This window comes from Amphiprion ocellaris, chromosome 18, assembly GCF_022539595.1.
Source record: "Amphiprion ocellaris isolate individual 3 ecotype Okinawa chromosome 18, ASM2253959v1, whole genome shotgun sequence".
Classification (NCBI taxonomy): domain Eukaryota; kingdom Metazoa; phylum Chordata; class Actinopteri; family Pomacentridae; genus Amphiprion; species Amphiprion ocellaris.
The window spans coordinates 14,528,315-14,544,442 of record NC_072783.1 but is presented as its reverse complement, the minus strand read 5'-3'; the positions used below and the strand labels follow the sequence as shown (position 1 = coordinate 14,544,442).

Genomic DNA, 16,128 nt, shown 5'->3' with positions numbered 1-16,128 from the left:
TTATTTCTTTGTAGCACCACTGTCATGATCCCTGCTCCAGCTCCTGTTTCTCTCCTTCATTCTCCCTCCTGGTCTCTCCTTCTTCCTCCTGTTCTCTCTGTATCTGTCTGTCTCTTTTGATATGTCTCTCTTTGGCTCCCTCTGTCTGTTATCTCTCCCTCCTGTCTCTCGCTCCCTGTCACTCCCCCTCTTGCTCTCCCTGCTTCACCTGCCGTGCAGGCAGGTGAAGCAGCTGATTACTGCAGGTGACATGCATTGCAGTAATCAGCTCACCTGCCCACTATTTAAGCCTTGTTCATTCACATACTCTCTGCCAGATCATAGAAACTCACATCCTATTTTGGACTCAGTGCTCTCTTTTGGACTCTGCTTCCCCCATTCTTGGACTCAGTTTTTCCCCTTGGATTTCCCCCACCTGGACTCTGTTCTTCTCTGGATTCTTGCCTCCCCTGTTTCATGTCTCCAGCCTGCCATAGCCCCACCTGGACTCTTGTCCCTCCCATTCCTGGATAACTGCCGGTTCCTTCTGTCTTCAGCTCTCTGTCTGCCTGTCTTGTTTCCCTGCCAACTTCCAGATTCCCCATGTCTGCCTACTTTTGCCCCGTTAGTCCTTTTCCCCACTGATTTTGTAAGTACTTTGTTTTGTTGCATGGTTCAGTTTATTCCTGTTTGGTTCTTGTAGTTTAGCTGTAGGTTTTTGTAGTTTAGTAGTGTAGTTTTTTATTATTAGATTTGGTTTAGTTTTCCCCTGGTTGGTTTTCTCTTTTCTGTATTGGTTTAGTTCCTGTTTTGTTTAAATAATACCTGTTCTAATTGCCACCTGTCTGCCATACCTGCGCCTGGGTTCTCTGACCCTCCCCGTAGCGACCACAGGAAATAAACAGAAAAATGAATAGTAACGCCGATTTAATCCAGTTCTTAGAAATGTTTTCAAATTCATTCATCCAACCTTTGTCTGTCTGTCTGTCTGTCTGTCTGTCTGTCTGTCTGTCTGTCTGTCTGTCTGTCTGTCTGTCTGTCTGTCTGTCTGTCTGTCTGTCTGTCTGTCTGTCTGTCTGTCTGTCTGTCTGTCTGTCTGTCTGTCTGTCTGTCTGTCTGTCTGTCTGTCTGTCTGTCTGTCTAAAAAAATCTACACTAACTTCTATATTCCTTAATGTCTTATTTTTTCTTCTGATGTGTTTAGTCATGCAAAGTCTCCACAGACAGCTGCTTCAATCACGTACACCTACGACTGTTTATATATGTTTTTATAAGGATATAAAAACAATCCAGATTCCTCCCTACATATACCATAACTGCTTTCATCCGGTGGGTTTCTGCTGTCTGCCAGGCTGGTGAAGACAGATGTGGGTGTGTCTGCTTTCAGCTGCTGCTCCCACACAAACAAATAGTTGGTTCTGAGGACAGAGACACTGAAGTGAGAAAAGTCACAGTGTGACTTGTCAGTTTCCATTGTTTGACTTCCCCTTTGTGCCAAGTTAACATCACTAAAAACCTTCCAATGAATGAGTTAGCTGTCAGTAAATGTGACTTCATGTTTACAGTTCTTGGTTCATTACTCTGCCAAGAAACACGGCCTAGTTATATGATGATCAGAGTTGGTTTGTCTGTTAGCAACAATACTCAAATGGACTAACAGATTTGGATGACATTTTCAGGGGAGATCAGCAATGACACAAGGACCAAGTGATTAGACTTTGGCAGTGATGCAGCTTACAGTCTGGATCTATGGATTTGTTAAAGATTTCTGTATCATTGCGAGATAGCGGCACCGCGTCACTATAACAATGGCCACAAGTGAACACCACGGCAGCTGCCTGCTGACGATCACATGATTGCGATTCTACTACAAACTGACCTTTGCAGGCAATATATATACATATATACTGTACCGTTCACATGCATAGCACATGCCTGTGCTCAGCGCAAGGTTATTTTGTTTGTGGATACATCTATATTAAATGGCCACATTCTATGTTGCTATGATTTCTGATCATCAATGACTAATAAACTAATGCTGCATTTCTAAAAAAAAATGCTGCATTTCTGACAATGCCATACGGGGGAGTGAACAGCCTTGGTGGAGTACTGCGCTCTCTGAGTGCTTTTCTTTTTTCTAATAAATCGCTTAGCATGAATGGCCCCAGATCAAAACTACACTACAGGTGTAAACACTGACCCAAGCAACTCATATTGACCCTCAGGTGGTGAATCTTTTTGTTGGAGCACTGCTTACATGCAGCCCATGACTATTGCGGGGTCACAGTCACTTAAAAGTGTAACCATCTTCACTTCAGAGCTGCTCACATCATGTATGTGTCTGTTCATGGTTGCAGCAGTCAAGCTGTGGCCATGAGAGGGATCTAAAATTAGCTGAGGGCTCCACCCAGGCACGAGACCAGGGAAACTGCTCCTCCTCTTCCTCCTCTCCTTCTCTTTTAGCAAATAATGAGGTGGTCAGGTGCTGCTGTCAAAAAGTTGGAAACAAACCAGGCTCCTGGGCCTCTTTTGAATCTGTCATTATTAAACTGTTGCGTTAGTGAAAACTAAGTCTCCATCTTATTCCAGTGAAGATTTAACAGATCTGTCTTGTCTTCGTGTGGCTTTGTTTGGAGACACAGAAATGACAAGAGTAGCACAAAAGAGTCCCACAATAGTTCCTATTAGAGAAAATGATTCATTTTTCATAACTTTTTGCATACATCAGCAGCATCTGTATCCTGGCTCATAAAGAAAACCGAATTGTTGCTATGGTGTTGTAAAAATGGGCCCTGAGGGCACAGAAAAATGTGCAGGACTTATTTTCTGTGTCTGCACTGCATGATGACTAAATAAAAGCCCAGAGAATGCTGAGTTCTAGTACACACACTTGCTGTACTACTGTACTGTGGTTTTGTTCAAATTCACCATCACAGCAGCTGACGCCAAACAAACACCCATCTGATAACATTTTACTTGAAACAATCGTTATTTATAGCATCACTGCTATTTTCTCTGGACTTCCCTTTCGTTACACTAAAATTCAACTAGATTAAAAACTCTCCTGTATGCACATGTGTGTGTTTATGCATATGTGTGCATTTGTGTTTCTGCATCGCCATAGTAACAGCGCTGTATGCGTGGGTGAGGACTGTGAGTCCATGTGTCAGGCTTGCTTTTTTTCTGCGTTTTCCTTCCTGCATTGCTGGCTGCAGCAGTGCAGGGAGCTGTGGTTTGTACCAGTCATCTCCTAAGACTCTCCACTTCGTCCCAGCAGGACCAGTGAGCTGCTGTATAAACACACCAAACCAAATCCTCCACATCCTAGCAAACATACTGTACATTTACTGCACACACACAGGCCTCTCAGTTTCCATGTATTTTTGAAGGGAGTGCAATACATACCAAACTATAAAAAAAAAAAAACCTTTTATGTAGCCCGTAAATTTAATGAAATCTAGCTGAAATTAAATTTTATGACTGAGTAGGATATATGCAGTACACACACACACACACACACACACACACACACACACACACACACGCACACAAAAAAAAAAACACGTGTAAATGGGACATTTGACTGATTTTCACCATTGCACTTGAGGAGAACTGATATTTTAGTTGAAAAAAAACTGACATTTTGACAGCTTTTGCCTGAAACTGTTCACATTCACAGAACACAATGTGGCCATTTTTAACTAGAGCTACATTCTACATCAGTAATCATTCTTTTTTTTTTTCTGCAGTACACTCTGTGACCTCTGATCTCTCCGGGCAACAGGGGGAGCTGTCTTTACAAATCCCAATTTAACTGTGTTCAGTAAGCCTGTTTCCACTACACTTTGTCACATTTTTCAATATGAAAACTGTTCTGCCAAGTAATAGTCCCATCTTTATTTTTATTATTTCTTTTTTATTATGTTTTCACTTTGGAAAAGCACGTGCACCTGCTGTCTGTGGATAATACGCGCTATGAATGGGCTGCATTGACTGATAAAATCCACAGACACAAGGCAGCTAATGCATCAGGGACCTGTGTCATATGGTTATGAATAAAATATAGTAGTGTCAGACTAACTAGGCCATTTCTCCTTCTCCCTATTCACATTTAGGGATGTCGCATAACTCGCTGCATGGCTGGTGCCGTGGACAGTCAACTGATGCGTAGTTACTTTTGTTTTTAAAGCCGCTGTTGGCTGTTTTCATTCGTAAGTCTGCTCATACACATCTGTCACAGTGCAACCACTGCCTTCCATTTTCAGCCACAATTGAGAAAACTGAGCTGACGTGGCATTATATTCTATAATCAAGATTGTCAAAGTAATTTAGGATGATTGACGACTTTTTAGACCTCAGCTCGTCTGTGACAAGGCAGCTGATGAGAATTACTCCTGCTGCTGCATATGTATCACTGTATCTGGAGGAATGAATCTGGCAAGACTGATGTCTCGCTTGTGAAAAAAAAAAGAACAGTTTGATAGAAATGATTAGCAATCTGCATTTTTAGAACCAGTTGCCTAAAAACTCAACCTATTCCATTCAGGGGTTAAATATTATAGTAGGTATGTGGGATTTCACACCTTATACCTTGTAAAATATACAACAAAGCAGCTTAATTGGACTAAAGTATATTGAAGGACATATTCGATTGAAAATAATATTGTTATTCTAACCAGTTTATCACTTTGGTTTAAATCAGGCAGTATCCACATAGCAAATGTAACACAAATGGGGTTTTTAAATGGTGTTTGGACTGCTGTCCCTCTGGCAGTGGAATGACAATAACAAGCAATTTCCCCCAGCTAAGAAGATTGTACAATATTTTTCTGCAACAATATTCTACCTTTCTCTCAGTATTGATTTGTTTATGAGAAGCTAACGGAGAGGAATTGATACATTTAGGGCCTGTGAGTGCAGGTTGTGCCCTGGTGTTGTACATCAAACACGAAGGCACGGCCTCTCTCCATAAGCCTGCTGCCAGTTATCCCCTCCATGCATGTCATTTGATCTGATGGGCTTGGCTCAGTTGTCTGTTCTGCAAAGAAGCGCCAAATAGAGCAGAGCCAGCCAAAAAGACCCAAATGAAATAACAGCTCTTTACATGTCTGCACCTCTTCTTTCTACACTCAAAGCAAAGGGCTAATTGAGCTCAGCACTGTGACAGGAATGGACACATGGGAGTAAAAATGAAAGAGAGCATCTCAGTATCAGGGTCTTCGTCAGTCATGCTCTTTGTAACGTCGTTCTCTGGCAACCTTTCATGCAGGAGTGAAACGGGGACAAGTGATGGAGAAGTCTGTGGAGACATATCAAAAGAATCTCTGCAACATCTAAGATTAGGTTTTTCATTATATTTGGTCTAAGCATGTACCTGCAGTGTGACACAAGAGAAGACAACAGAAGATTGATTAAAAAATAAGACTAAAAGTATGGCAAAAGCTACTTTTACACCAAATAATTTTTTATAGCTGCAGGGCCTTTAAAATGCAAATACTAAATACTACATTCTGTACTGCCATTGAAGCTAATATGTCCTAAACTATACAGCTGCTTAGGTCCTAATGGAGGTAAATGCTTTTCTAAAGCTTTTACACAGCTCGGTATAGAGTGTGCATGTGCCAGAAAAATAAGCTGTGCGCTCATTTCATGCACCATATGAATTTCATAATGTACGTTCTCTATTCCACACCCTCGGTCCTATTGATACACGGTTGGACACATTGTTCAGCCCAACACAATGAACAAAGCAGTGCTTCCTCTGTGCTCAGGTGACTGCCATCAATGCTTTCTGGTGCACATGTGCTGAACGTGTCTGTGTGAGTTTCCAACTGATTGTAGTACGTATAGAAGCATGTGCAAGGCTGCTGTTTTGAGTTTAAGTCTACAGCTGTTCACAGACATGAACAGGAAGCATGAAGTGACCTTAATATTGATCAGATTTATGTAAGCAGTAAATGCCAAACGTGTTTTTTGCCCTGAGTTTCGCCTCTCAAGCTGCATATTGGTAGAGATTGTCCTTTTAGGCCATAAGGAGTCTAAGTAGTACCAGCAGACATTACTCAGGGATAAAACAAACAGGTACCTCTACCTTGTCATTTAATGATTCTTTTTTTACACAAAAAAAGGATTTTGGAGAAACTTAGGATCAGTTTTGCATGATTTCATATAACAAAAAAGTCCCCTGCTCCTTGTAAAAATGCAAATACTCTTATTTATATTTACAAGCCATATTATCTTGCAAAATGATCTTGATCAATTTACAGGTTTTTAATTGAAATGACAAAACCTAAGCCTTTTAATAATCAAGTAATTGCTGTGCAAGTTGTGTTTGGTATTAGCATGTTTTGCAAATGCTAATGTTATTTATTCATCTTCTTCATCTTCTGGCCACAGAAATGGTGATGCATCTGGTCTTGCAGTAGCAGCTAACTTCCAGAAAAAATGCAAAATTTAACTGAAGTGTCTCTCCGATTAGGGGCTGCACAGTGGCGTAGTGGTTAGCACTTTCGCCTTGCAGCGAGAAGATCCCTGGTTCGCGTCCCGGCTTTCCCGGGATCTTTCTGCATGGAGTTTGCATGTTCTCCCTGTGCATGCGTGGGTTTTCTCCGGGTACTCCGGCTTCCTCCCACAGTCCAAAAATATGCTGAGGTTAATTGATTACTCTAAATTGCCCGTAGGTGTGAATGTGAGAGTGCTTGTTTGTCTATATATGTAGCCCTGCGACAGACTGGCGACCTGTCTAGGGTGTCCCCTGCCTTCGCCCGAGTCAGCTGGGATAGGCTCCAGCCCCCCCCGCGACCCTAGTGAGGATTAAGCGGTGTATAGATAATGGATGTCTCTCCGATTATCATACAATAAATGGTTCTAGACCAGTTTTTTCCACAGCTCTTATGTTGTCATGCAATGACCTTATCAGCTGCAGAAAAAAAGAAAATAGACACAGCTTATATGAACACATGTCAAAATAAGGTGGAGCAAATGGAACAAAATAAGATCAACGTTGTTTTTTCTTCTTTTTAGTTAAACCACTAAATGCAACAAGTGCCAAGTTTGCATTAATAGATGGAATCACTTCTTCTTACTGTTGCTCATAAATAGTTCTAACACCGTCAACAGAATGTGGCAGCTGGTATTACTGTTCTAATGTCTTTGTTTTCTCTTTTTTTAACGCTTCATCAGAGACTACATGGGAGAGACCGTCCAGTGCACCAGGGACCCCCAAAAACTCCTTTAGACACAAGAACTCACTGCCAGCAGGTACTGCATATTTGTTCCTCCATCTCAATCTCTTCCACTTCAGCTTTCTCTAGTTTTAGTGCCCCGGGGCAGTGAATTCTCCTAAAATTCCACAGTCGCACAAAGCATTTGCTCACATACATCACATTCAGACACTTCCTGTGACTAACTTTATCTGTAGCCTTAATGGCTGAACTAAGGCCTCCTCTTTAGCCCTGCTCCTACAGGCAGACAAACACAAAGAACCAGGGAAGTTTGTTAGACGTTTGCTCCTTTAAGAAGCGGTGAAATGCTGGAGGCAGCCTTCACATTGTTATAAATGATTACTTAGCTTCATCACAAACCAAGCAGCAATGTTTCTCACTGACACTGTTAAAAGAGTGGAAAATGTTTTCCCATTGTGTGAACAACATTCTGAATGTAAATGTACCCCACCATACAAACAAAAAGAGTCCAAAATGTCCCTAACGGTGTGTCATGTGATCAACATTTCTGACCTGACATTTGATCAAAAGGCTGTTTATTAATGATGGAAATTGGGAAATTTAAAATTCCACCTTATGCTCGTACTATGAAGCGCAACTTTGTGAGCAGCTCTGTGTGGTGGCTCTCATTGGCATCTTGCCAGTATCTGACTGCTCATAACTCTCAGCTAATGCAGAAATGAGCAAAGAGGTCGTGTGTGAGTAGAACTGAGATTGGCCAAGCAGGCATCTCTGAGCCATGACTCTCCTATGAGACCACCCACCTGTCACTTTAAGTGGTCACACCCTTAATCATCTAAGGAAACACTTGTCCAACAGAAAATTAAGCCTTTATACAATTGATTTATATCACAATTACCTTCCACACATCATAATAGACTAGGAAATTAGATCTAGAGATCAAAATCATTTTGTACCAGGCTGTAAGCATGTTTATTTCTGCTATAAATTTTGACATTTTACCATGACTTTTGGAACCATCCTCAAGTTGCCACATGCACTTAGTAATGGATTTACATACAGCAAGTGTGATATAACTAGCTGCTCAGCCCTTCAAAGACATGAGGCCGTTTTCCACTGCAGGAACTTTCAGGCCATTTTAGGGCAGCTCAAACCTTTATGGCCCTGTAGAACCTCTTTCGGGAAAACAATATCTACTCCAGAGTAGATACCTTTAAGTGGCCCTGAATAAACAGCCATAAGGTTGAAATCGTAAAGGACAAAAACGCGATTTTTCATCCGTGTGGGTTCTTCTTCTTCTTCTTCTTCTTCTTCGTGCAACTGTCTCTAAACTAGACAACATCACTGGTCTCACCACCATTTTCTACACCTTTCCTTTTTCTTGCTGATACTCTTTTATCACACATTACACCTGACACTTTAGAACTGGAGATACGTGCAATAACCAGTACTTGTTATTGTTTTGGTGCATTCAAAGTTAATGTCACTGTCAAACCTGTCGAAATCTACCGCAATGGAATCAGAAGGGCTGAAAGGTCCAGTTGGGGTGCTCTTCCTGTACACTTTCACACCACCTCATTCCAGCCTTGAGTTCCTACAATGGGTTATCAAGCTACAAAATCAAAAATATAGCTTAACCCTGTGTTGGTTTAACTCATGAAGAGAATTTCTTCCTTGATGAGCACATGCTTACAGCTCATCTCCACACTGATAAACTAATGGCATTTCTTTTCTTCTGCCTGTCTTTTCCTATCTCTGTCTCTCTCATTTGTTTCTGCAGTGAATGGATTTCACTCAGGTGGTAGTCCCTTGCATCATGTGGAGCACTCGCATAACAGTCTGGTTAGGAAGAGCAGCACAGAGCCTCAGGTAAAGCTGTCTGACTTTTGTTCTTTCTAATCCTTGACAATATGAAAAATGATACACGTGTGACTGCTTTTTTTTTTTTTTTTTTTTTTTTTAATAAAAAGCATGTGTTGGAAAGATGTAGGAATTTACTAGGAAACACTTGTCCAACAGGAAGGATGCTTTTGGTTGCATTATTCAGTGCTTTTGGAGGTTAAGATTTTTACTGATCTTTCTTGTGTGAGCTCCTTACATTTCCCTTCTTTGAAATACACAGAACATGTTTGATGTATGTACCTTTTACAAAGGAAACCTGCTTTTTGAACACTTCAGGGTGTATATGTGTGAAACCCACAGAATTACCTGTGTTTAAAAAACAAGCCAATTCCACATAGATAGATAGATAGATAGATAGATAGACTATATTGACAAAATTATTCACTCACCTGCCTTGACTCGCATATGAACGCAAGTGACATCCCATTCCTAATCCATAGGGTTCAATATGACGTCGGTCCACCCTTTGCAGCTATAACAGCTTCAACTCTTCTGGGAAGGCTGTCCACAAGGCTTAGGAGTGTGTTTATAGGAATTTTTGACCATTCTTTCAGAAGCGCATTTGTGAGGTCACACACTGATGTGGGACGAGAAGGCCTGGCTCTAAGTCTCCACTCCAATTCATCCCAAAGGTGTTCTATCAGGTTGAGGTCAGGACTGTGTGCAGGCCAGTCAAGTTCATCCACACCAGACTCTGTCATCTATGTCTTTATGGACCTTGCTTTGTGCACTGGTGCACAGTCATGTTGGAAGAGGAAGGGGCCAGCTCCAAACTGTTCCCACAAAGTTGGGAGCATGGAATTGTTCAAAATGTCTTGGTATGCTGAAGCATTCAGAGTTCCTTTCACTGGAACTAAGGGGCCAAGCCCAGCTCCTGAAGAACAACCCCACACCAGAATCCCCCCCTCCACCAAACTTTACACTTGGCACAATGCAGTCCGACAAGTATCCTTCTCCTGGCAACCGCCAAACCCAGACTCGTCCATCAGATTACCAGCTGGAGAAGCGCGATTCGTCACTCCAGAGAACGCGTCTCCACTGCTCTAGAGTCCAATAGCGGCGTGCTTTACACCACTGCGTCCCATGCTTTGCATTTCACTTGGTGATGTATGGCTTGGATGCAGCTGCTCGACCATGGAAACCTATTCCATGAAGCTCTCTGCTGAAGCACTGTTCTTGAGCTAATCTGAAGGTCACATGAAGTTTGAAGGTCTATAGTGATTGACCCTGCAGAAAGTCGGCGACCCCTTCGCACTATGTGCCTTAACATCCGCTGACCCTGCTCCGTCAGTTTACGTGGCCTACCACTTGGTGGCTGAGTTGCTGTCGTTCCCACACACTTCCACTTTCTTATAATACAGCTGACAGTTGACTGTGGAATATCTAGAAGCGAGAAAATGTCATGACTGGATTTGTTGCACAGGTGGCATCCTATCACAGTTCCACGCTGGAATTCACTGAGCTCCTGAGAGCGACCCATTCTTTCACAAATGTTTGTAAAAGCAGTCTGCATGCCTAGGTGCTTGATTTTATACACTTGTGGCCATGGAAGTGATTGGAACACCTGATTCTGATTATTTGGATGGGTGAGCGAATACTTTTGGCAATATAGTGTAGATAGATAGATAGATAGGTAGATCCACGCATTACTGTATGTGGTAATTATGTTACAATGAATCTTAGAAAACATGCAGTATTTGTAACACGGCACCACATTATACTTTTCACAGACACTCAAACCACTCGTTTAGACTGCTATGTCCTCCACTGCATATAAATAACTGCTGTTTCAATCCTCAGCTTCACTCATTCTGAGAAAACAGGCGCAATAATACAGTATTTCTGAGTTCCCATCATATGAAATGACAATTCAGAACACATAAGGAGAGGATGTTAGAGTCAGAGTTGCTGCCAGCCACCTTTTTCCATTGCACATTACAGGGTTATGTATTATTATTAGTAGCAAGTGCAATAAAACTAACAAAAGTACAAGGGAGATGCTTAGAACAGGAAAATTAGACAAACTAAAAACTCCTGTGAGGGTGGCTTTATGGAGGCTTTAAATGTCTGAAACTATTTGTCAAGAATAATTGTGACAGTCAACTTTGAAGGTAATTGTGAAAAATATACCTAAGATATGAGAAAGTAATAAATGATCCCACTTTTGGTTTTTGTACAATACTAACAGCAGTAGTATTTTTTGTTTGTTTGTTTTTTCCAATTATAATCATTAGGACAGAAAAATACCCAAATGCTGAATATTATCTAACATTTACGTTTGGTAAACATTTTGATCTGTCTAAAAATTAAAAATTAAAACAAAGTCTTAAAGCTGCATTATTCAGCTTATTTGCAAGTTTTTGGAAATGGCAAATAAAATGTTTGTGTTGATATGGTGAACATGCTAGCAAACTAGCCCCTGTTACATGTCCAGTAGATGGGCAAAAACATTCCACACATTTCACTTTTCACTTGATTTTAGAAATTATCGTCCTATTATTGCCTCTGCTTTTAGTACTGTTTCATTCTCCCACCAACTCCTGACACAAATATTTGACTCTTTAGTTGCTAAATACTCCGTTTTGTACATTAGCTTGTTGCTAGATTTATACAACTGCTGCTTGGTACAGGGCAAGTAGCTTACAGTCATTTAAAAAAAAAAAATTCTGTGAAAACAACAGAAAAACAGGCATGTGTAATGCATGTGTACGTTACGTACATATACCGAATCTAATGGCCTAAATATGTAGCGGGCAGCAAGAATTGATGGGACTTGGAAACACCCCCACAATTCAATCAGTTGTTCCTTGTATAATTTCTGACGGATAAGTCTTGATAAGTCCACAATGGCGATTTGTAGTAGGATCGCAATCATGTGATCGTCAGCGGGCAGCTGACGTAGTGTTCGCTTGTTGTCATAGTTACAGTGACACTATCTTGCCATGATACAGAAATCTTTAACAAATCCGTACATTAAACGGTGCTGTATCACTGCCAAAAGCTAATCACTTGGTCCTTGTGTCATGTCTGACCTTCCCTGAAAATTTCATCCAAATCCATTAGTCCGTTTTTGAGTAATGTTGCGAACAGACAGATAGACAGACAGACAGACAGACAGACAGAGAGAGAGACAAACAGACGGACAAACGTACACCGATTATCACATAAATCCGCCGCATTCTTTGGCGGAGTAATTACAGAAATAATAATGACATATGATCAAATCTTTCCACATTTCACATGATTAAACCACCTCTCTCTTTTGCCCCTCACTATTAATGGAGAGACTGATGGCAGTTAGAGCAGATTAATCCCTCCTACATTATCTACTCCCTTGATCATAATTAACCAGGCCGTCAGGGCGCAGATATACAGGATCCACCCACCACTTATTCAGGCTCAGTCTCTGCACTTCTCTCCTTTTCTGCATCACACACTTGTGTACACACATCGAGTCATTCAAAAACTAAAATCACACACCGATGATTCAAGGTCCCATACTCTTTTCTATTTTTCTTTTATTTGCATGAGAAGAGGCGTCAAATTCCCTGTATTTTCATCTTACTGTCTGTTTGCACTTTTTTGCTAATTTCCGTGCCCACAGTATACTACTGGTTTATGCCAGGGCACTGGAAATCACTCTATTCTAAGCTTAAGTGTTGGAAATCACTCACACACACACACATGCATCCACAGTCACACACAAAGAGAGAGAACCATGCTTTGCTTTGCTCTGCAGAACTATCCTCCCTACTCTGCACAGCAACACACACACACACACACACACACACACACACACACACACACACACACACACACACACACACATGCACACACACACACACACACATATATAGCAGCAGCAGCAGAAGGCGCAGAGAGAGCACCAGTCAGATGCTAGTCAGATGCTAACAGTGCTCGCCAGGAAAACAACTGTTTATGTGTGTATGCAAGTGGCAGTGTGTGTATGTCAAGCAGTCATGTTCGACACGGAGGACGGAAGTTTTGATGGAGCGTCCTTCTTGTTTCTGCAGAGCCCGGGATCGACGTCGCCCACCAGGAAACAGAACAAGGAGACCACAGTCACGGTGAGTGGGGCAACTTAAGGGAACTCCTAACTAACCATGTGAACTCAGCCAGATCTTCTCAATGGCCCTGAAGGAGCAGGTTTCATATCAGCTGGAGAGAGCTTCAGTATTTTTCTCCCAAGTTTGGAGATGAGAACACAGTTTCCAGGAGTGCATATATTTTCTTCAGTCACGTGTTTGCTGCATGAATTATATATTAATACATATTGCATTATGCTTTGGATATATGGCAGCTGTACAAGTATTTCATCTCCTTATCTGATTTTCTTGTCCATTCTCTCCTGTGAGAAGTGTTTGGTGCTTGTTTTCCGTTGCTAGTGTACAGACACACAGTGACATCATCCCGTCCAGCATCCAGATGATTTCTTCACTGTTGTCGGGTCATTGCATCCTGTTTGTCCTCATGTCATGGATTATTCTCTCACTTTTGTTTTCTCAGGATTATTTTTGTTACTGTACATATAAAAACACAAGCCATGAAGGGAGGGGAAGCATATCATGGCCTCCATAGCAACCACGGCCATGCTACTGACAAACACATGACAAAAAATTTTATTACTTGGAAGGGTTAGAAACATTGTTTATATTCTAAATGATATACTATCGTACAATATTTCATTTTGATTTGAGAAAAAAGTTTTCAGCAAGAGTACTAACACATTATTTTGACTTGGCCCCTAACAATTTTGCTAACTTATAAGTGCTATGCTGATGATGTGTGATCGATAGCCGTTATGACAGTAACAGCCGTGTCTTCAAGGTTTTGTCAGCAGTGTCTAGCAGATGAACAGTAATATTTTTTGTAATTTTTGAATAATGACCTCTTGATGTCAGACAGATATAGGCAAAAGTGGGTTTATTATTTCTAGTCAGCAACCAGTGATGAGTGATGCTAGCAGATTATTTTCTGCTTTTGGGTGACATTGACTAGTTAACGGCTGGCTAAGCCACACAACATTAGATTTACACCCTGTTATTTATATTCTGAAACTCTTTCATTTTTTTTTACAAGAGAAGCTAATTACCTGGACAAGCTAGCACTTGATGCTTAAATTTGAGCAGATAAATACTGTAATCCTTTAAAAATTGCTAATGTGTTTTTGACAGCACCTTTCAAACTATTTGAATACTAAATGCACACTGCTTAAACATGAAGGGAAATCCAAAGCTTAGCGTACCTGTGTTAAACTAAGACTCACCAGTCACTGTTCAGAGGAGGGGTAAGTTGGTAAGGCCACCAAAAGTCAAGAAAGAAAGTGCTGAAAGCCATGTGTATGTGTGTGTGGGTGTGAATGCAAACAAGCTAAGCCTTTCATTGGAGACTGATCGATGTCGCCTTGACTTCGTCTGTACCAGAGGAAGCAGGGGTCACTTTAAAGCCCTGCTAGCTGTCAACCTCTGGACCTCCGCAGTGATTTAAAAGGAAGCCATTCCCTCAAACAAATTATAAGCTTCATAAGCCAAGATAAGGTTGAATTAGAGGCCTTTTTGTTCTTCTTCCTGCCATTTCAGTACATATATTGGTTCTGGAAAAGTCATCAGCAGAGCTGTATTTGCCAGTTTGCTCTGGAAGGAAAGTCTTTGGCATTAGAGAACTGTGCCACTGAAAGTTTTTTAAATAGAAACTGTGCATCCTAGCCGCAGGCTGTTTACCTCTCGAGGTTAATTGGAATGAATGTGACAGAAGATAAGGCTCCTTTTTTTTTTGCCCTGGAGTTAAACCTAGTGTCTGTCTACTTTTTCTAATGACATCTCTCTTCACATATTTTTTTAGATCTGTGTTTTTTTTGTCTTTTTCTTCTTTCTCTCTCTCTCTCTGTCATGAAAACTTGAACTGGCGGCTGAAGAATCTCCAGAGCAAGTTTTTCATTTTCATTGCATACTACAGTTTTTGTTCTGTAAAACCTTGAAGTGATGATTTGTCAAGCAGCTGTGAGACCCAAGAATGTTATTTTCCCATATGAATGTGTTTCTTTAGGTGGAGCCAATAGAAGGGCTTGTCCTCTACATTCCCCACGAGTGTAAAAGTTTAAAGAAAAGCTATGAAAGCAGAGAGCATTAGAGTGCCATATACTGTATATAGTCCGACAGAACATATCCCCCGAGTGCTTTACAGCAGGGAGGCCTGCAGCAAACACATTCAACATCACTGCTGCTGACAATTAAAAACACCAAGATAATTAAAGGCAATCTTTTGGAATTCACTTTGCTGATTGCTGTGAGCCAAAGTAGAGTACAGTGTTGAGCTGGAGAGCTCCAGAATAAACCTCAAAAAAGGCTGCAAATCGCAAAGGCTCTCTATTGGAAATACAGTCCCCAAGGACAGTGAGCATAGAGAAAAGTGAGTGAACAATGCTGGGTCGATTGGAAATGTCGTCTTTACTTTGGCATCTTCTTGTAGCTGCAGAGATGAGTGTTGCCAAAGCAACAGAGTGCAGACTATCTTGAATACCAATGCAGAATGTGTGTATCTGTGTGTTTGTGTTAACTGCCTGTCAACACATAGAGCACTATCAGTGCTGGTGAACAGTACAGTGGCATGAAAACAAAGTTGTTTGTCATGATCCTGTAAACTGCCCCATCAAACTACCCTCCCTGTGGACCTTTCCCTTTCTTCTGCAGATTAACTGTGTGACGTTTCCATCACCTGCCTGCATGCCCGAGCAACAGCTGCTGAAACCAAACGAATGGAGCTACTGTGACTACTTCTGGGTAAGTTTACAACATGTCAGTATGGTGTTTTCATGCTAGAAGACACATCACACCAAAAGTAAGCAGCAATGTCATGGTTAAATATTCCGTTTTTGAAACTGAAGTGTACCAAAGACAGTCTCAAAAACACAGATTTAGACTTTTTGGGTGTTATATGTAACACACCTAAGAATCTAATCCTGTCAGTGTGCAAAGTGGAGCTTTTTGTCATTCATTTTCTTCAGATTCGCTTCCTGGTCCATACATGTATGACTGGATTACTT

At 41.2% G+C, this 16,128-nt stretch overlaps 1 protein-coding gene across 1 annotated transcript in view; it reads left to right on the top strand.

Annotated features, from left to right (window-relative positions):
- gas7b (growth arrest-specific 7b) overlaps positions 1-16,128 on the top strand; it is a 125,078-nt gene that overhangs the window by 37,389 nt on the left and 71,561 nt on the right. Inside the window, exons 3-6 of the mRNA XM_055004714.1 lie at positions 7,162-7,239; positions 8,944-9,032; positions 13,100-13,153; positions 15,776-15,865. Coding sequence (XP_054860689.1) covers positions 7,162-7,239; positions 8,944-9,032; positions 13,100-13,153; positions 15,776-15,865 — 311 coding nt within the window. The remainder of the gene's footprint in view (positions 1-7,161; positions 7,240-8,943; positions 9,033-13,099; positions 13,154-15,775; positions 15,866-16,128) is intronic.